The sequence below is a fragment of the Eleginops maclovinus genome, chromosome 23 (genome assembly GCF_036324505.1).
Source record: "Eleginops maclovinus isolate JMC-PN-2008 ecotype Puerto Natales chromosome 23, JC_Emac_rtc_rv5, whole genome shotgun sequence".
Classification (NCBI taxonomy): domain Eukaryota; kingdom Metazoa; phylum Chordata; class Actinopteri; order Perciformes; family Eleginopidae; genus Eleginops; species Eleginops maclovinus.
Window position 1 is genome coordinate 509,752 of NC_086371.1, and position 15,249 is coordinate 525,000.

The 15,249-nt window shown below is 46.9% G+C and overlaps 1 protein-coding gene across 3 annotated transcripts in view; it reads right to left on the reverse strand.

Moving 5' to 3' along the window:
- Nucleotides 1-4,437: 4,437 nt before the first annotated feature.
- The window catches only part of LOC134860128 (transcription factor COE3-like), a 103,083-nt gene continuing 92,271 nt past the window's right edge, over nucleotides 4,438-15,249 (reverse strand). For 2 of the 3 annotated variants that reach the window (XM_063876969.1, XM_063876968.1), the window contains exons 13-16: nucleotides 14,562-14,733; nucleotides 11,119-11,298; nucleotides 8,000-8,128; nucleotides 4,438-7,553 (exon numbers count right to left, since the gene is read on the reverse strand). In XM_063876969.1, the coding sequence (XP_063733039.1) occupies nucleotides 7,522-7,553; nucleotides 8,000-8,128; nucleotides 11,119-11,298; nucleotides 14,562-14,733 (513 nt within the window). In that variant the 3' untranslated portion in view covers nucleotides 4,438-7,521. The remainder of the gene's footprint in view (nucleotides 7,554-7,999; nucleotides 8,129-11,118; nucleotides 11,299-14,561; nucleotides 14,734-15,249) is intronic. The other variant, XM_063876970.1, reaches the window with a different exon arrangement.

Below are 15,249 nucleotides of genomic sequence, written 5' to 3' on the forward strand. Positions count from 1 at the left end.
CAGAGTGTCTTCAGTAGGAGGAGGGTTGTGTCAGCTCAACAGCATTTGGACCACAGTCCTGAGTCGAGCCCGGCCTGTTTGTGCTGAGCGGTCCCTTTGAGTCCTTCAGTGAGTTCTTGGCGGGGGCTTCTGGCGACTGAAGTGCGGACTCAGCGCGGGGGGGTTGAGGGGGTTTTCTGTGGGATGTTTCTGTAGCCTCGGGCGGTGCTAACGCTAACGAGTGCTGAGCTAACGGCTTCACATCCCATCAGAGCGCTGACGCTGCTGACGGAGGAGGGGGTTAATTGAGCCTGTAACGAGCCCCCCCACCCACCCCCCACCTCTCTGATAGCGGCCTGTTCTGCTCGATGGAAACCAGACTTCCTGTCCAGATAAAAAAACACGCCCGCTTGCAGACTTTGAAAAGCACTTATCACACGTTTCTGTTTCCTCAGCTTCAACGAAAGCTGAGGAGCTGAAGCTGAGGAGCTGGAGCTGAGGAGCTGAAGCTGAAGCTGAGGAGCTGGAACTGAGGAGCTGAAGCTGAGGAGCTGGAGCTAAAGCTGAGTAGCTGAAGCTGAGGAGCTGAAGCTGAGGAGCTGGAGCTAAAGCTGAGGAGCTGAAGCTGAGGAGCTGAAGCTAAGGAACTGGAGCTGAGGAGCTGAAGCTGAGGAGCTGGAGCTGAAGCTGAGGAGCTGGAGCTAAAGCTGAGGAGCTGAAGCTGAGGAGCTGAAGCTGAGGAGCTGGAGCTAAGGAGCTGAAGCTGAGGAGCTGGAGCTGAGGAGCTGGAGCTAAAGCTGAGGAGCTGAAGCTGAGGAGCTGGAGCTGAGGAGCTGGAGCTAAAGCTGAGGAGCTGAAGCTGAGGAGCTGAAGCTGAGGAGCTGGAGCTAAAGCTGAGGAGCTGAAGCTAAGGAACTGGAGCTGAGGAGCTGAAGCTGAGGAGCTGGAGCTAAGGAACTGGAGCTGATGAGCTGAAGCTGAGGAGCTGAAGCTGAGGAGCTAAAGCTGTGGAGCTGGAGCTGAAGCTGAGGAGCTGGAGCTGAAGCTGAGGAGCTGGAGCTGAGGAGCTGAAGCTGAGGAGCTGGAGCTAAAGCTGAGGAGCTGAAGCTGAAGCTGAGGAGCTGGAGCTGAGGAGCTGGAGCTGAGGAGCTGGAGCTGAGGAGCTGAAGCTGAGGAGCTGGAGCTGAAGCTGAGGAGCTGGAGCCCAGGAGCTGTCCAGACTCTGCAAACCCTCCCAGTTCAGGAGACGGAGTTGAAAAGTTTTACATCTTGACCCCAGAAAGGAACAGTTACCCTGAAGGAGAACATGTTCACATCAGTTATTCACATGTTCACTTTCTTCTTGACAAACAATGTTTGTTTGTTTCATGCCTCCTGCAACACGTTGTCTCATGCAGGAAAATAAAGGTTCATTTTTCAGTTTGCATCGTCACTTCACCACAGAGGACTTACCTTTAAACGCTGCACTACCTATAGCATCTTCCAGACACGGTTACAAAGCGCTTTTCAATCAAAGAGGAAACACAATGATGTTAAATCCAGCAACGAAACTCTGAGGGAACAAAACTAAAATAAACAAAATCACAGAAAAGAACGTCTTAAAAAGGAGTCCGGTAGTAGTCTGAGTAGTCCGGTAGTAGTCTGAGTAGTCCGGTAGTAGTCTGAGTAGTCCGGTAGTAGTCCGGTAGTAGTCCGGTAGTAGTCTGAGTAGTCCGGTAGTAGTCTGAGTAGTCCGGTAGTAGTCCGGTAGTAGTCCGGTAGTAGTCCGGTAGTAGTCTGAGTAGTCCGGTAGTAGTCCGGTAGTAGTCCGGTAGTAGTCCGGTAGTAGTCCGGTAGTAGTCCGGTAGTAGTCTGAGTAGTCCGGTAGTAGTCCGGTAGTAGTCCGGTAGTAGTCTGAGTAGTCCGGTAGTAGTCCGGTAGTAGTCCGGTAGTAGTCCGGTAGTAGTCCGGTAGTAGTCCGGTAGTAGTCTGAGTAGTCCGGTAGTAGTCCGGTAGTAGTCCGGTAGTAGTCTGAGTAGTCCGGTAGTAGTCCGGTAGTAGTCCGGTAGTAGTCTGAGTAGTCCGGTAGTAGTCCGGTAGTAGTCTGAGTAGTCCGGTAGTAGTCTGAGTAGTCCGGCAGTAGTTTGAGTAGTCCGGTAGTAGTCCGGTAGTAGTCTGAGTAGTCCGGTTGTAGTCTGAGTAGTCCGGTAGTAGTCTGAGTAGTCCGGTAGTAGTTTGAGTAGTCCGGTAGTAGTTTGAGTAGTCCGGTAGTAGTTTGAGTAGTCCGGTAGTAGTCCGGTAGTAGTCTGAGTAGTCCGGTAGTAGTCTGAGTAGTCCGGTAGTAGTCTGAGTAGTCCGGTAGTAGTCCGGTAGTAGTCTGAGTAGTCCGGTAGTAGTCTGAGTAGTCCGGTAGTAGTCCGGTAGTAGTCTGAGTAGTCCGGTAGTAGTCCGGTAGTAGTCCGGTAGTAGTCTGAGTAGTCCGGTAGTAGTCCGGTAGTAGTCCGGTAGTAGTCTGAGTAGTCCGGTAGTAGTCCGGTAGTAGTCCGGTAGTAGTCCGGTAGTAGTCTGAGTAGTCCGGTAGTAGTCCGGTAGTAGTCTGAGTAGTCCGGTAGTAGTCTGAGTAGTCCGGTAGTAGTCCGTTAGTAGTCTGGTAGTAGTCTGAGTAGTCCGGTAGTAGTCAGGTAGTAGTCTGAGTAGTCCGGTAGTAGTCTGAGTAGTCCGGTAGTAGTCCGATAGTAGTCTGAGTAGTCCGGTAGTAGTCTGAGTAGTCCGGTAGTAGTCCGTTAGTAGTCTGGTAGTAGTCTGAGTAGTCCGGTAGTAGTCAGGTAGTAGTCTGGTAGTAGTCTGAGTAGTCCGGTAGTAGTCAGGTAGTAGTCTGGTAGTAGTCTGAGTAGTCCGGTAGTAGTCAGGTAGTAGTCTGGTAGTAGTCTGAGTAGTCCGGTAGTAGTCTGAGTAGTCTGGTAGTAGTCTGGTAGTAGTCCAGTAGTAGTCCGGTAGTAGTCTGAGTAGTCCGGTAGTAGTCTGGTATTAGTCTGAGTAGTCCGGTAGTAGTCTGAGTAGTCTGAGTAGTCCGGTAGTAGTCTGAGTAGTCTGAGTAGTCCGGTAGTAGTCTGGTATTAGTCTGAGTAGTCCGGTAGTAGTCTGAGTAGTCTGAGTAGTCCGGTAGTAGTCTGAGTAGTCTGAGTAGTCCGGTAGTAGTCTGAGTAGTCCGGTAGTAGTCTGAGTAGTCTGAGTAGTCCGGTAGAAGTCTGGCGTGTCAGGACTTGCGACCCTCTGGTTCCCACGCCAGGTCCCTGCTGCTGCCCCTCATCGTTAGGAATCAACATATCTTATTGTTTTGAGCAGCATGGTAACAGGATCTGCTGCTGAGGTCAGCAGTCTGTACTTTCAGAGAAATCTGCTTCAGTTTGGAATAATAAGCGGTTAGATCCTTGGTCCAATTGCTTCTCCTTTTTTTAACTCCTCAGGTTTAATGTTATGGAGGGCCAAGGGTCTGTGTGTAATGTCAGACAGTTGTGCGTTGATGCTGCAGATGTCATCAGATCATAAACCCTCCTCATGGATGCAGATTAAAGCTTTAAAATCGATCAGGAACGTTGCGGTTTGAGGAACACAGTCCATCTCCAAACTGTCAACACAGTATCCCCATCTACCCCCCTCCCTACGAACCCCCCCTCCGTGATGTGTTTACCTGCTGCAGAGCGATCTCCTCTCCTCAGCTCCTCCGCCAACAGCTCCATCAGTGCCTGTAATCTGTGGAGGTTTGGACCAGATTCCTGCTGGATTCGGTTCTGCTGATGTATTTCTTTGACAGCTGGAGACTTCCTGGTTTCTGTAACTCCTTTCATTTCCCTTTAATGCTTTTATTCTGAAAAACAACTTTGTGTCTCTGCAGTGACAAAATGAGCCTGAAGAACTCTGACTGATTCTCATTTAGGTTTGAGGAAGACAGACTGTCAACATGATATCCCCATCCACCCTCCTCCGTATGAACCTCCTCAGCTCCATCAGTACCTGTGATCTATGGAGGTCTGGACCAGATTCCAGATGGATGTTGGAAAAGTTTGGACGTCTGAACAGAGAAAATCGTATGTCAATCCTGCGGCCTTCAGTCCGGTTCGGCTGATTTAGTCTGTATTTGTTCGACAGCTGGAGACTTCCTGGCTTCTGTAATTCCTTTCATTGCTTTTTTAATGCTTGTATTCTGAAAATCAGAATTGTTTCACCTCGGTGAGTATTAAATCTTGTAAATGTAAGATAGTTTTCTCATAAATTGGAGGCATTTCTCACTGCTTTGAATTGTGAGGATTGGATATGTTCGGACAGGTTTATTTAGGAAAGTTATCTATAACTTGAAGATATGAAATACACAATATTGAACATTTTTATCTGGTTGAAGTGAGATAAATCAAACTGCACAGAAAGACACTGAACCCCCCCCCCCCCCCCCCCCACAGTGAGACACGGTGCAACTGCAGGTTCAAGCCAAATGTAATCTTTATTAGACTGTTTCTGTACAAAAAGCACTGGATCACAGGAAAATAAACCAGGAAAACATGCATCTATTTACAGCATGGCCAGAGACAGAGGAGCGGGGGGTGGCCCCCGTCTGTAATCTAAAGACATTAATAATTAAACATTGTGCTTTGATATACTTTGATGATATATTTCATATTTCACAAAGACGCAGTACCTCTGCCCGCGTTCACATTGAAGAAAAACATCGAAGGGAAAACCAGGACGGTGAGGAGGACTTTCTACAACTGGGACCGAAAATGAGGTGATCATCATCACAGCGAGGACACGCTCGAGAGGACGGAGGCTCCGAGGTGCTCACCGTTAAATTTCTCAGAGGGGTTTCCTGAAGACGCCGGACAGATTCAGTTTGCATAAAGTCAAAAATATGATCCGTCTAAAGTTCAGAGATCCAGACGATCTTTTTGATCTCCAGCGATGGAAGAGGACTTTCTTTCAGCATGACTCGCTTTCTGATCCTTCATACCCAGAGACAGAGAGAGTCCTGAAACCGAACCATGGGAGTTCTGAAGGATAGATTTAGCTCGATCTCTAATCTGTGGCAGATTTCTGTGAGTAAAGATGACGTAACTACGAGTCTAAGTTTGTAATTAAAAAGACCATTTCTTCTTATTTGAGTCCAGAAAGGATGGGATCAATGGAGCGTCGTCTGATCTAAAATACGCACGTCGCAGAATAAGGAGATTTGGCTTTTCGTACCAAAGTCGTTATTGTAGCATTTTTCGTACGTTTGTTTAGATGCTGCCATGAGGAAATGTTTTAATCGTAATGTGATTTTAAGAGGCTGAATGATGATTATGTGCTGTGGAAGTATTTGTTTTTATTCATGTTCCTGACGGTCTCGTGCATTATCCGCCCGGTTTAGTTGTAGTACCTCTCTGCGTCGTTAGACGGCGCTGTTTACCTTTTTAAAGGTAATCGTTTAGAAAGCTAACCGCTAACGAGCTGTTTTCCAGTTTCAGGTCGGCGCTGATGATGCAAACATTTTTTTTGGGGGGGGGGGTAACCTGAGGGACAAACGGTGCAAACAAAAGTAAAAATTCTCTCAGTTTCACTGGAAACGCGAGGAATACGAGGAGAAATAAAACGTACGATAACCGCTGCCGAACTGAAGCTTAGTCGAACAAACAGGAAGGTTTGTGTCGTCGATCGCAGGGCATCGACTTCATCTTCCGGTACAGAACAGGAACACAGTTGCATAAGTAATTCCGGATCGGTGGAAGTTTCCTTGAGATCCAAAAACTGTTTTTCGGATAAAATCTGCCTGTTTTTAAAACCGTACGATCATTCTCACCAACAAACACAAAGACCAGGATCGGGTCTGAATATCAAGATAAAATATGGTCTTCTAAACACCGAAACCCAACGTAAGAGTGGAGGATTATTATAAGCTTCTGAAATATAAAAACTTCACATGACGAGGATCTCAGAAAACAAACCAACATATCGGTGCATATCGTTCTAGCTTTCTGTTTTTTTGTAACTTTTAGCTTGTTTCTCTTTTTTGCTAAGATGCATTGCTCTTATTAAGTGCCCCAACAGAAAATAGTGCATTAAGAAATAACCATGATTATACATTTCACAATAATACACAAAGGACGAGATAACCAGGGGGACGAATGATGCGTTTACAAAAAGTTAAATATCGGAAAAAGCGTTTTTTATACAAAAGTGATGAAAGCCTTTTTTTAACGTCCTGCTTTCAAAAACAGGGTGACTGTCGAGGCGTCGCTTTAGTTTTTACAAAAGGGTTAATTCCTCTCACTTGTTCACTCTTTTTACAATATCTAAAAGGTATTAAGACATCAAATGTGTTTACAGATATATTTGAGACTATCGTTCAGGCCTAAATCACAAAAGGAACTCCCCGAAAACAAACTCCTTTTATAAATACATATAAAATAAGAACACAATCAGAAGAAATACAAGAGGATCTGAATGTGAGTAAAACTGCTGCAAGCTTCTCTGCTTTAAATCTACCACACCGCCAAAAACAGAACTATTGTACGGAGTATTTTAAATGACAGAAACACAAAGGAAGGAAACGATAAACCGTTAGAGAGACCTTTGTTCTTCTCTGCAGGAAACTGTCTTCAGTTCAGAACGGTTCTGCAGCTTCCTGCTTTTTTTGGGATATGAGACGCTGTTAAAAGCTATGGTACAGAGAGGAGACGTCTTTAAAGAGTCGGGAGATTTCTGATTGGAGATCTGGAAACCGTCTGACGGCTTTCTCCAGATCTGAAAATAATAAAAAAGAGAGTAGAATTTTTCCTGGTTTCAGATTCAGAATCCACCGAGAGCTTCTGAGAAACGATCACAGATAAAATGTGCTTTTTAAATTAGAGACAATTAGAAATTTGCTTTGAAAAAACTTGATAATAAAGTCAGCAATAATATAACGTTGACTGCTCGCTCAACGTTCATTTGGAGACATCTCATTAAGAATTTCTGAGAATTTCTGAAACATTTTGAGACTTTTTGCTCTTCAACGATACTTTTCCTTTATTCAAACCAACGCTTCGACTGTTTCCGTTGAAGTGACTGTATTTCCTCTCCTTGTTTAAAGGTGTTCTGACTTATTTTTCTTCCAGTCACGGAGCATTACACTTTTAACTATTGTTGGAAGCAGCCTTGGTGGATAATCGGCTCAAATGTGTACCGGCCCTTTAAATGGATTCTTATTAACCAATGAGATGGTAGCGATCAGAAGCTGTCGGTGAATCTACTTCCTGTCTCACAGTGTCTCAAACTCTGAGACCTGTTCAGACTTCTCAAGTCACACTGACACACAACATGTAACCCCCCCACACACACACACACTCAAATATCTCTGAGACCACCTGTCACATTTTAACGTCCAATGACTGGGCTCCGTTCCGAGCACGACGGCAGGAAATTCATTTCAAACGTTCTTCTTCTTCAGCTGTAGTCCGGGGGAGGATGGGACGATTCTTTGTGGTGTTTCAGGAGACGGGATGGGGGAGCCATCAGTGCTGGGTGGGGGGGGGGTCTGATGGAGGGTCCTCCTCACATGGGGGGTACAATGAGACCTGCCATGGCTGCAAACACACACGCACACGCACACACACACACACACTTTAATAATAGTTCAACTCTACATATCAATATCTATATCAAAAATACATCTGTTGTGATTGGTCAACCGCCAAGAGATGTCCCGCCCCTTAGCCTATCACGCACAATGTGTTGGAGCGCTAGCCAATAGGATCGCGAGTGTTACACAGTGATGTTCTGGAAGTAAAGGAGTCCAATGGAGGCGTTTCAGGCATGGGGGGGGAGGGTTTAACTGGATTGCATAAGACATTGATGCATTATTATGGGATGTACCATCAATACTTAAGATGGAAACAAAAGCAGTGTTTTTATTTTCTGAAGTTATGGATCAACTTTGAGCTCGAGTGTTTTAGCTTTTCAAAATAAGAGCTTATTAAGCAGGGTGGGGGGGGTGCTGGGTGGGGGTGAGGGTTGGGGGGGGGATGCTCACCCTGGAGGTTGCTGCCATTGTTGGAGGTGCAGGTGGGGGGCGGGGAGGTCTGAGGCCTGACGACGGGGGCGAAGGCGCTCTTCTGTTTGACTGCAGAAACCATATGCACAGGAGAGAATGAGAGAGGGCCTACAGGGGGAGAGAGACAGGAAGTGAGGCGGGGGGGAAGAGGGAGGCAGGTGAGTGACTGGGGGGTGAAGCATGCAGGGGGGGGGCCGAGACGTCTGCAGGAACACACAAACAAGCTGCCAAAGTTGATCCATAACTTTGAAGGACTTTTATTTTGAAAAACCAACCTGATCCAACCTGAGAGCAGCAGCAGGTTCATCACACACTCAGCAGAGGTGTGTGTATGTGTGTGTGTGTGTGTGTGTGTGTGTGTGTGTGTGTGTGTGTGTGTGTGTGTGTGTGTGTGTGTGTGTGTGATTTCTGATTCTACTTAAAGGGACGGTGCAGCGTTTCCCTCCTCTCCTCTTTCTCTCTGAGGCGTTCAGGTGCCGAGTGGGGTTAGCTTGGCTTAGCATAAAGACTGGAAACAGAGGGAAACTGCTAGCATGGCTCCGCTCAGAGTGCAGAAATACATCGACAAACATAAAACCTCTGATAAAAAGTGTGTTTTGAGGTACAACAGCACGATGACATTACAGATAATGATATTTCTAAAAGTCTTAAAGTATCTTAATCATATTTATGAAATGATATGTACGTTCTTCACTCTTTCTGTACTCCACATGTATTTCTATTTCTCTTAATATGTGTATGATATGCACCAAACACAAAACATACCTGCCAATAAATCAGACTTTTCTGTATTTATTCTGGCATTTTTTGATATATTTTAATGAGAACTAGGAAGAGTCCACTTGTTGATGAGGACCATGAGATATGACTGAAAGCTCCAGCACTTTGAGGTGCAAAAGACTCAAATAAAAATCATTCTGTAAGGTTTAGCCAGTTACAAAGAGTACAAGTTTTATTCTGGAATTCAGTTTAACTCATGCTAGCAGTTTCCCTCCACTTCCATTCTTTATGCTAAGCTAAGCTAATCCCGCCCTGAGAGAAACAGCAGAGGAGGGTATCCAGAAAGTGTTGCACTGTCCCTTTAAGAGCTCCCCGTGTTTATGGACCCCAGTTTGTGTAAAGACTGGAGGACAGTGTGTGTGAACGTGTGTGTGTACAGACCGGAGGACAGTGTGTGTGAACGTGTGTGTGTACAGACCGGAGGACAGTGTGTGTGAACGTGTGTGTGTACAGACCGGAGGACAGTGTGTGTGAACGTGTGTGTGTACAGACCGGAGGACAGTGTGTGTGAACGTGTGTGTTTAAACACTGGAGGACAGTGTGTGTGAACGTGTGTGTGTACAGACCGGAGGACAGTGTGTGTGAACGTGTGTGTTTAAACACTGGAGGACAGTGTGTGTGAACGTGTGTGTGTACAGACCGGAGGACAGTGTGTGTGAACGTGTGTGTGTACAGACCGGAGGACAGTGTGTGTGAACGTGTGTGTGTACAGACCGGAGGACAGTGTGTTTGAACGTGTGTGTGTACAGACTGGAGGACAGTGTGTGTAAACGTGTGTGTGTACAGACTGGAGGACAGTGTGTGTACAGACTGGAGGACAGTGTGTGTGAACGTGTGTGTTTAAACACTGGAGGATGTAAATGTGATTTATCGCCTCGTGCCAGCGGAGCCTCTTCTTCCTGTCCTCAGAGCTCCTCTGTGCAGATACTGATGTTGATGTTGTTTATCCACAATGCCTCCAAAACTGACCTCCGACCCTCTCAGCAGAGCCTCTGGGGATGATTAGGATGAACTTTGGGTCGGTTTTAAGGTTTTAGGGGAATCAAAACTGCCCATTTTTACTTCACTAAAATCCAAAACCTCTCCTAAACTCTCCAAATCTGACAAGCCATTTCAAACTGATTTCAGATTCTTACGGCCCACAGCGTGAGGAGGTGAGGGTGTCAGTGGATTAGAGGAGGAGTGAGAGGTGAGGAAGAGGTGAGGAAGAAGAGGAGAACAATGCACTGCTGTTGGGGGGGGAGCTGCATCTTTTGTTTCCTGGCCAGCCTCGAACACATCACCTGGCACCGTCTGAGTTTCTAAACGAGTTGCTCTGAGACTCAGGCTTTGATTCAGAAGCCAAAACCAAACACCCCCCCCCCCCCCCGGGCCTCAGTCAACACAAGCACACACACCTGCTCCTCCACAGGTCCGAGGAGGAGTTTCAGACTGAAGCGTCCCCTGACTTACAGACTGAGTTCTATGAGCTGCACCTGAACGCCTCGTATGGAGCCGGTTTAATATAATGACACCCTGAGACAGGACGCTGCAGACTCAAATGACCGACTCAGCTGCTTCCATCTCTCATTGTAAACATGAAGCTGACCCCTGACTCCTCTCAGTCCCCAACATCACCTGACTCTCAGTCCTTTGCTGCTCACTGTGTGTATTGTGGAAGTGTATTATTTGTCTCTGTAACTTCCTGACTCTGGCTTCTTCTGTTCTTCATCAGACTGAAGCGTGTCGGTGTCAGGTAATTATCTTATGGATGTCAGGGTTTTAATCAGTATGCGTGATGTCCCCCCCCCCCCTGTCCACCATGTGATGTAAAGTAAATCCCTGGGTTTCCTCCCCTGATTCTCAGTGTGAAGGTTTCTGTAAGTCTTGGTCAGATTCCTGAACTACGTGTTGGTGCAGGTCGTCCGTCCGCCCAGCGGGAGTTAGATTGATTCTGTTGAATGCTTTAACTCTCCATTAAATAAGAGAGTATTGAGAAAGAAGTCCAGACTTTTGAGAATGAAAGTCAAAATTCTGACCAAAAATTCAGGTTTCTGGGATTTTCTGAAATAATCTGAATTTGATATTTTCATGAAACGTCCACATTTTTGGGATGTTGAGATTGTCAGGAGAGTCAGGAGTTTGAGGAAACTACAGTCTACTTGGAGGTTTGGTGTAAACTTTCTGGGCTCATGTCTCAGCAGAAGGCGATCATCGTGGAGTTCCTCCCCAGTGTGTTTGGTGTGAGACGACCTGCTGCTGCTCTCAGACCGACCAGCTCTGGGTTTAGACTGGTTTAAAGTTGAGATCTGGGTTTATGGGTTGAAAGTTGGACTCACTTGCGTAAGCAGAGTTGGTGGATCCGTTGAGGAAGCTGGGGGACCCCGGGACCCCCAGGTTGGTCATGCCGGCCCCGTACCCGTTCATGGAGGACGTGATGGTGTTGTAGTTGGACTGCTGAGGCGTGGAGCTGGGCACGTAGCCGCGGGGGGAGACGCTGTTCGAGTTACGGGAGTAACCTGGGGGAGGAAACACGTGTTAGTTCATGTAATGAGGGGAGGGGCGCGGGATGGAAAAGCATTAAAGGGAGACATTGAGCAAAGTGAAACCTTACTGCACAGGATACACCGGGCTGAGCAGACAGGAGCTGGGTTTAAGAGCCAATAACAACAGCTCTTAAAACACCTGCCGTTTGATACTTTGGGAAGTTTCCACAGAAACGTCACAGTGAAGTACAGCCTAAGGTTTGAAGAGGAACGTTGTGTTGATTTCACTCTAATGTTTAATGGCTCTACTTTCACTGCAAACACAAGAAAAGGTTTCCGTGTTATCCTTTAAAAGGACACATCTCTAGGAGCTACTTTAAAGACTTCTAAATATGCAGTGCACACTCCTGCAAAATCTGTTTTCAATGACTGCAAAGAAAGGAGGCGTGAACTCCAGAGGTAAATCATTTTGAATGATGTGAACGTCTGACTGTTTGAGATTCTCTACGGCAATCACCGAACTAAATTATAGAATTCTGAGACATTATACTCATACTTTTACTCCTTTGATTACTTCTGGAGCACAGTGACATCACTACGGAACACTGTCCTCCGCTCCTATTGGCTAGCGCTCCAAATCATTGGACGTGACAGGCTGAGGGGAGGGACATCTCTAAGCGGTTAACCAATCAGAGCAGAGCGGAACTCTTTAAAGTGCTGTGTGTATTGAATGTGTATTCTGCAGCAGGACCCCCGCCCTCCCCGCTGTGACCTCAGCAGTGACATCATCACAAACTTTTCCTCCCTCACCTCTCCTCTACACTTACCTTAACACCCCCCCCCCTTATCCAGCATGCATTGAATACCGATGTTCTCAGCGGGACCTTTGCCCCCCCCTCAGAGGCTCCCTGTTCCCACCGAGAAATGAGTCGAGCCAACACTCTGCCAAGTAGCACATTACACCCCCCCCCTCACTTAAAATACCTCCCTCCCTCGTCCACTTTCCCCCATTTCCTGGTTTGGGCCAACGCAATTCCCAGGCGGAGCTGATGGAGCGCTGCCCGGCGATGGGAAACACATGTGGAGGAAAAACTGAGCGAGAAGTGAGAGTCACGACTGTTCAGTGATAAAGAAAACCCTAACACACAGAGACACTGTTTCTCAGTGTGTGTGTGTGTGTGTGTGTGTATGGCGTGGGAAGCATCACTTCCTGGAGCATCAGGAGGCGCTGCAGAGACACGGGAACGCTCCTGGAGATTAACGAGGAAACTCTCTGAGGCGGACACGGAGACTGAGAGGAGGTATTGAACCGGACAAACAAATAAATCATTGAGTCTAAAGACGACAAAACCCCGGCCTGCAGAGGGGCGGAGAAACGGCACACTATATATGAAATTAACTTTGCAATAATGACTTGTTACATTTCAGGTTCAGATGATAATATTTTGCTGCATAATCTCTGAGGAAACGTACCAGGGTTACCAGAACAACTGAAAACCTGCAGGACTGTGCAGGCATCATATAGCAAAAGGTCCGAATGAACTTCTTATTACAATGCATTCATTTAAAGATGACCCCAGCTCTTTCCCATCCTTTACTTGATTAATACTTGCTTTATGCATCTCAGGGTCTCAGGGTCTCAGTCCCCTCTCTCTGTATAATGAGTCCACAGATATGGAGATGGGTCAGGTGTCTGGTCAGACGACAGAGACAGCTTACGGAGAATAAAGAGGGGATGGATGTCCGGTGGGTCTGCGGGGGACGAGTGGCAGGCAGCAGGCTGACACTGAGACTGAGATTTCTGATCCTTTCTTTACTCTCCTTTTTTCTGGAGAGGAAGTAAAGGAACCGGAGCTCTGGATTTATTTGTTGTTGGAGGAGCGATATCTGACTAACAGCTTTAAGACGTGAAGACACTTTTATTCTAATGCAGGATTCTCACCTGAAAGAGGGCGGGGCTTCATTTAGACCGGAGGTGACGTCAGCGCCTCATGCTGTCTTATTCTAGAGAAAGCCTGCATTTTTATATTATTCTGTATATGTACAGTAACATTCAGAAAGCATTCATGCTTTCGATTTATAGAGGAGTTATCCTGGGTGTGTCGGAGGATAAAGGATGTGGTTTGTTGTGTTTCTGGTTGTTCCCTCAGGATCTTATATATAAATAGATTTGACTGAACGTGAAATAATGAGCTACAGATGCCAAATCTGTGACGAGCCATCACTACAGAAACACACATCGTTCGCTGGAGGAGCTCCAATGATCCTGATTGGTGTGTTTATCCCTAGTGGGCCCGTGCAAGTCCACAGGATGTGAGCCGGGCGTTAAAGCTCGTTTTCCTAGTGGGCAAACAGCTGTACTACACTTCCTGTCAGTCAGCTGAGGCTACTGGGCCCAAACAGACTTTTGCCCATTGACCTACATCCTGAGACTTCTGGAAGGTCTTTATGGAAATTAACTCCACAGCAAACCAGTTTAGACATGTCCAGCCAATTAGCCTATCACGCACAATGTGTATGGGAGCGAGTGTTCAATAGTGATGTCACCATGTTCCGGAAGAAAAAGGAAGGAGAACTTTCTTCACATTAAAATAAAGACGTCTACTCGAACCAGACGCCTCTGAGACGCTGAACAGCTCTGGGTGTCTCTCCTTGTGGTCCTGATAACCTCAGGGTTTTTATTCATGTTTTAATAACGGGTTGGGGGTGGACGGGAATTTGCGCGACACAAAGAATTGTTTGAGGGGGAAATGTTTCTGAGCGCACATGGATTAGAGAGGTCTGATCGCAAAGCCTTGCTTCCCATGACCTCATGATGCTGTAAGGTGTTCGCTGCAGGCCGATGGGGAAAGCAGACCACGGTTCAGTGTGTGTGTGTGTGTGTGTGGGTGTCGGGGGAGTAGAAACAGCTCGACCTGCTTCCTGTCGACGCTTGTTCACAAGCTGTCCGCTGCACGTCAGGCTGAGCGCTGAAAGGAAACTTTACCCTCAAACTGTACATTTCTGCTCAAGCCTGCAGAGATGTGGACTGTGTGTGTGTGTGTGTGTGTGTGTGTGTGTGTGTGTGTGTGTGTGTGTGTGTGTGTGTGTGTGTGTGTGTAGAGAAGCTGATGTGGACTCCTCTCAAAGTGCAGAGGTAGGTTTCTGTGTTCCTCTCAGCAGGACTTCATCGTGAACTCATATTCCTGCTGGTCGGGGGGGGCCTGATCCTTCCCATTAAGAGCTGTGGATCGGCTAAACATAATGTACTGGGATGGGATGTACTGGGATGGGATGTGACGCAGTGTGTCCCTCACCCTGCTCGGCCTGCGACGCCTCAGAGATGTTGACGGCGAGCTGACTGCTGAAGGAGTTCACCCCCATCATCCCCGAGTGGGCGGAGCCGGTGAGGGAGGGCAGCTGGTTGTGGCTGCGGGGGACGCTGTACAGAGCCTCGGTGAGGTCAGCTGCTCTCTTCAGGATGATCTCCTGCAGGGGGGGGGGGGGGGGGGACAGGTATTAGATCTGTGTCATGGCAGCTGAGGAACTAGAGAAAGTGAAGCTGCAGGAGGTGCAGGTGGAGCCCTTTTTATTATGCGTCCAAAATCTTCCAGAATCTGTTAATAACATGCTAGTGCTTTTATTTTGAAAGACCAAGCCTAAACCTGAGCTTCCTGTAAAGATACATTTATTATAGGTATTTTTATTTTAAATAAAAAGCCCTATTAAGAGTTTCCTTTAATGGTACATTAACTATGGGGCTTTTACTTTGAAAAGCATGCCTCTTCTTGAGCTTCCTGCAGGATACAGTACGCAAAGGGGCTTTTATTTTGAAAAACAGGGATGTTTTTCAAAATAAAAGAGCTTGTTGCGAGGATAAAGTCCCTAGCGTCCTGTTAGAATACATCAACTGTACTGAGCTTTTATTTTGAAATAAAATACATAAATAATCAGAAGGTCTTCCCTGAATTGGGAAAAAACGAACATTGGGGAGCACCTGAACGC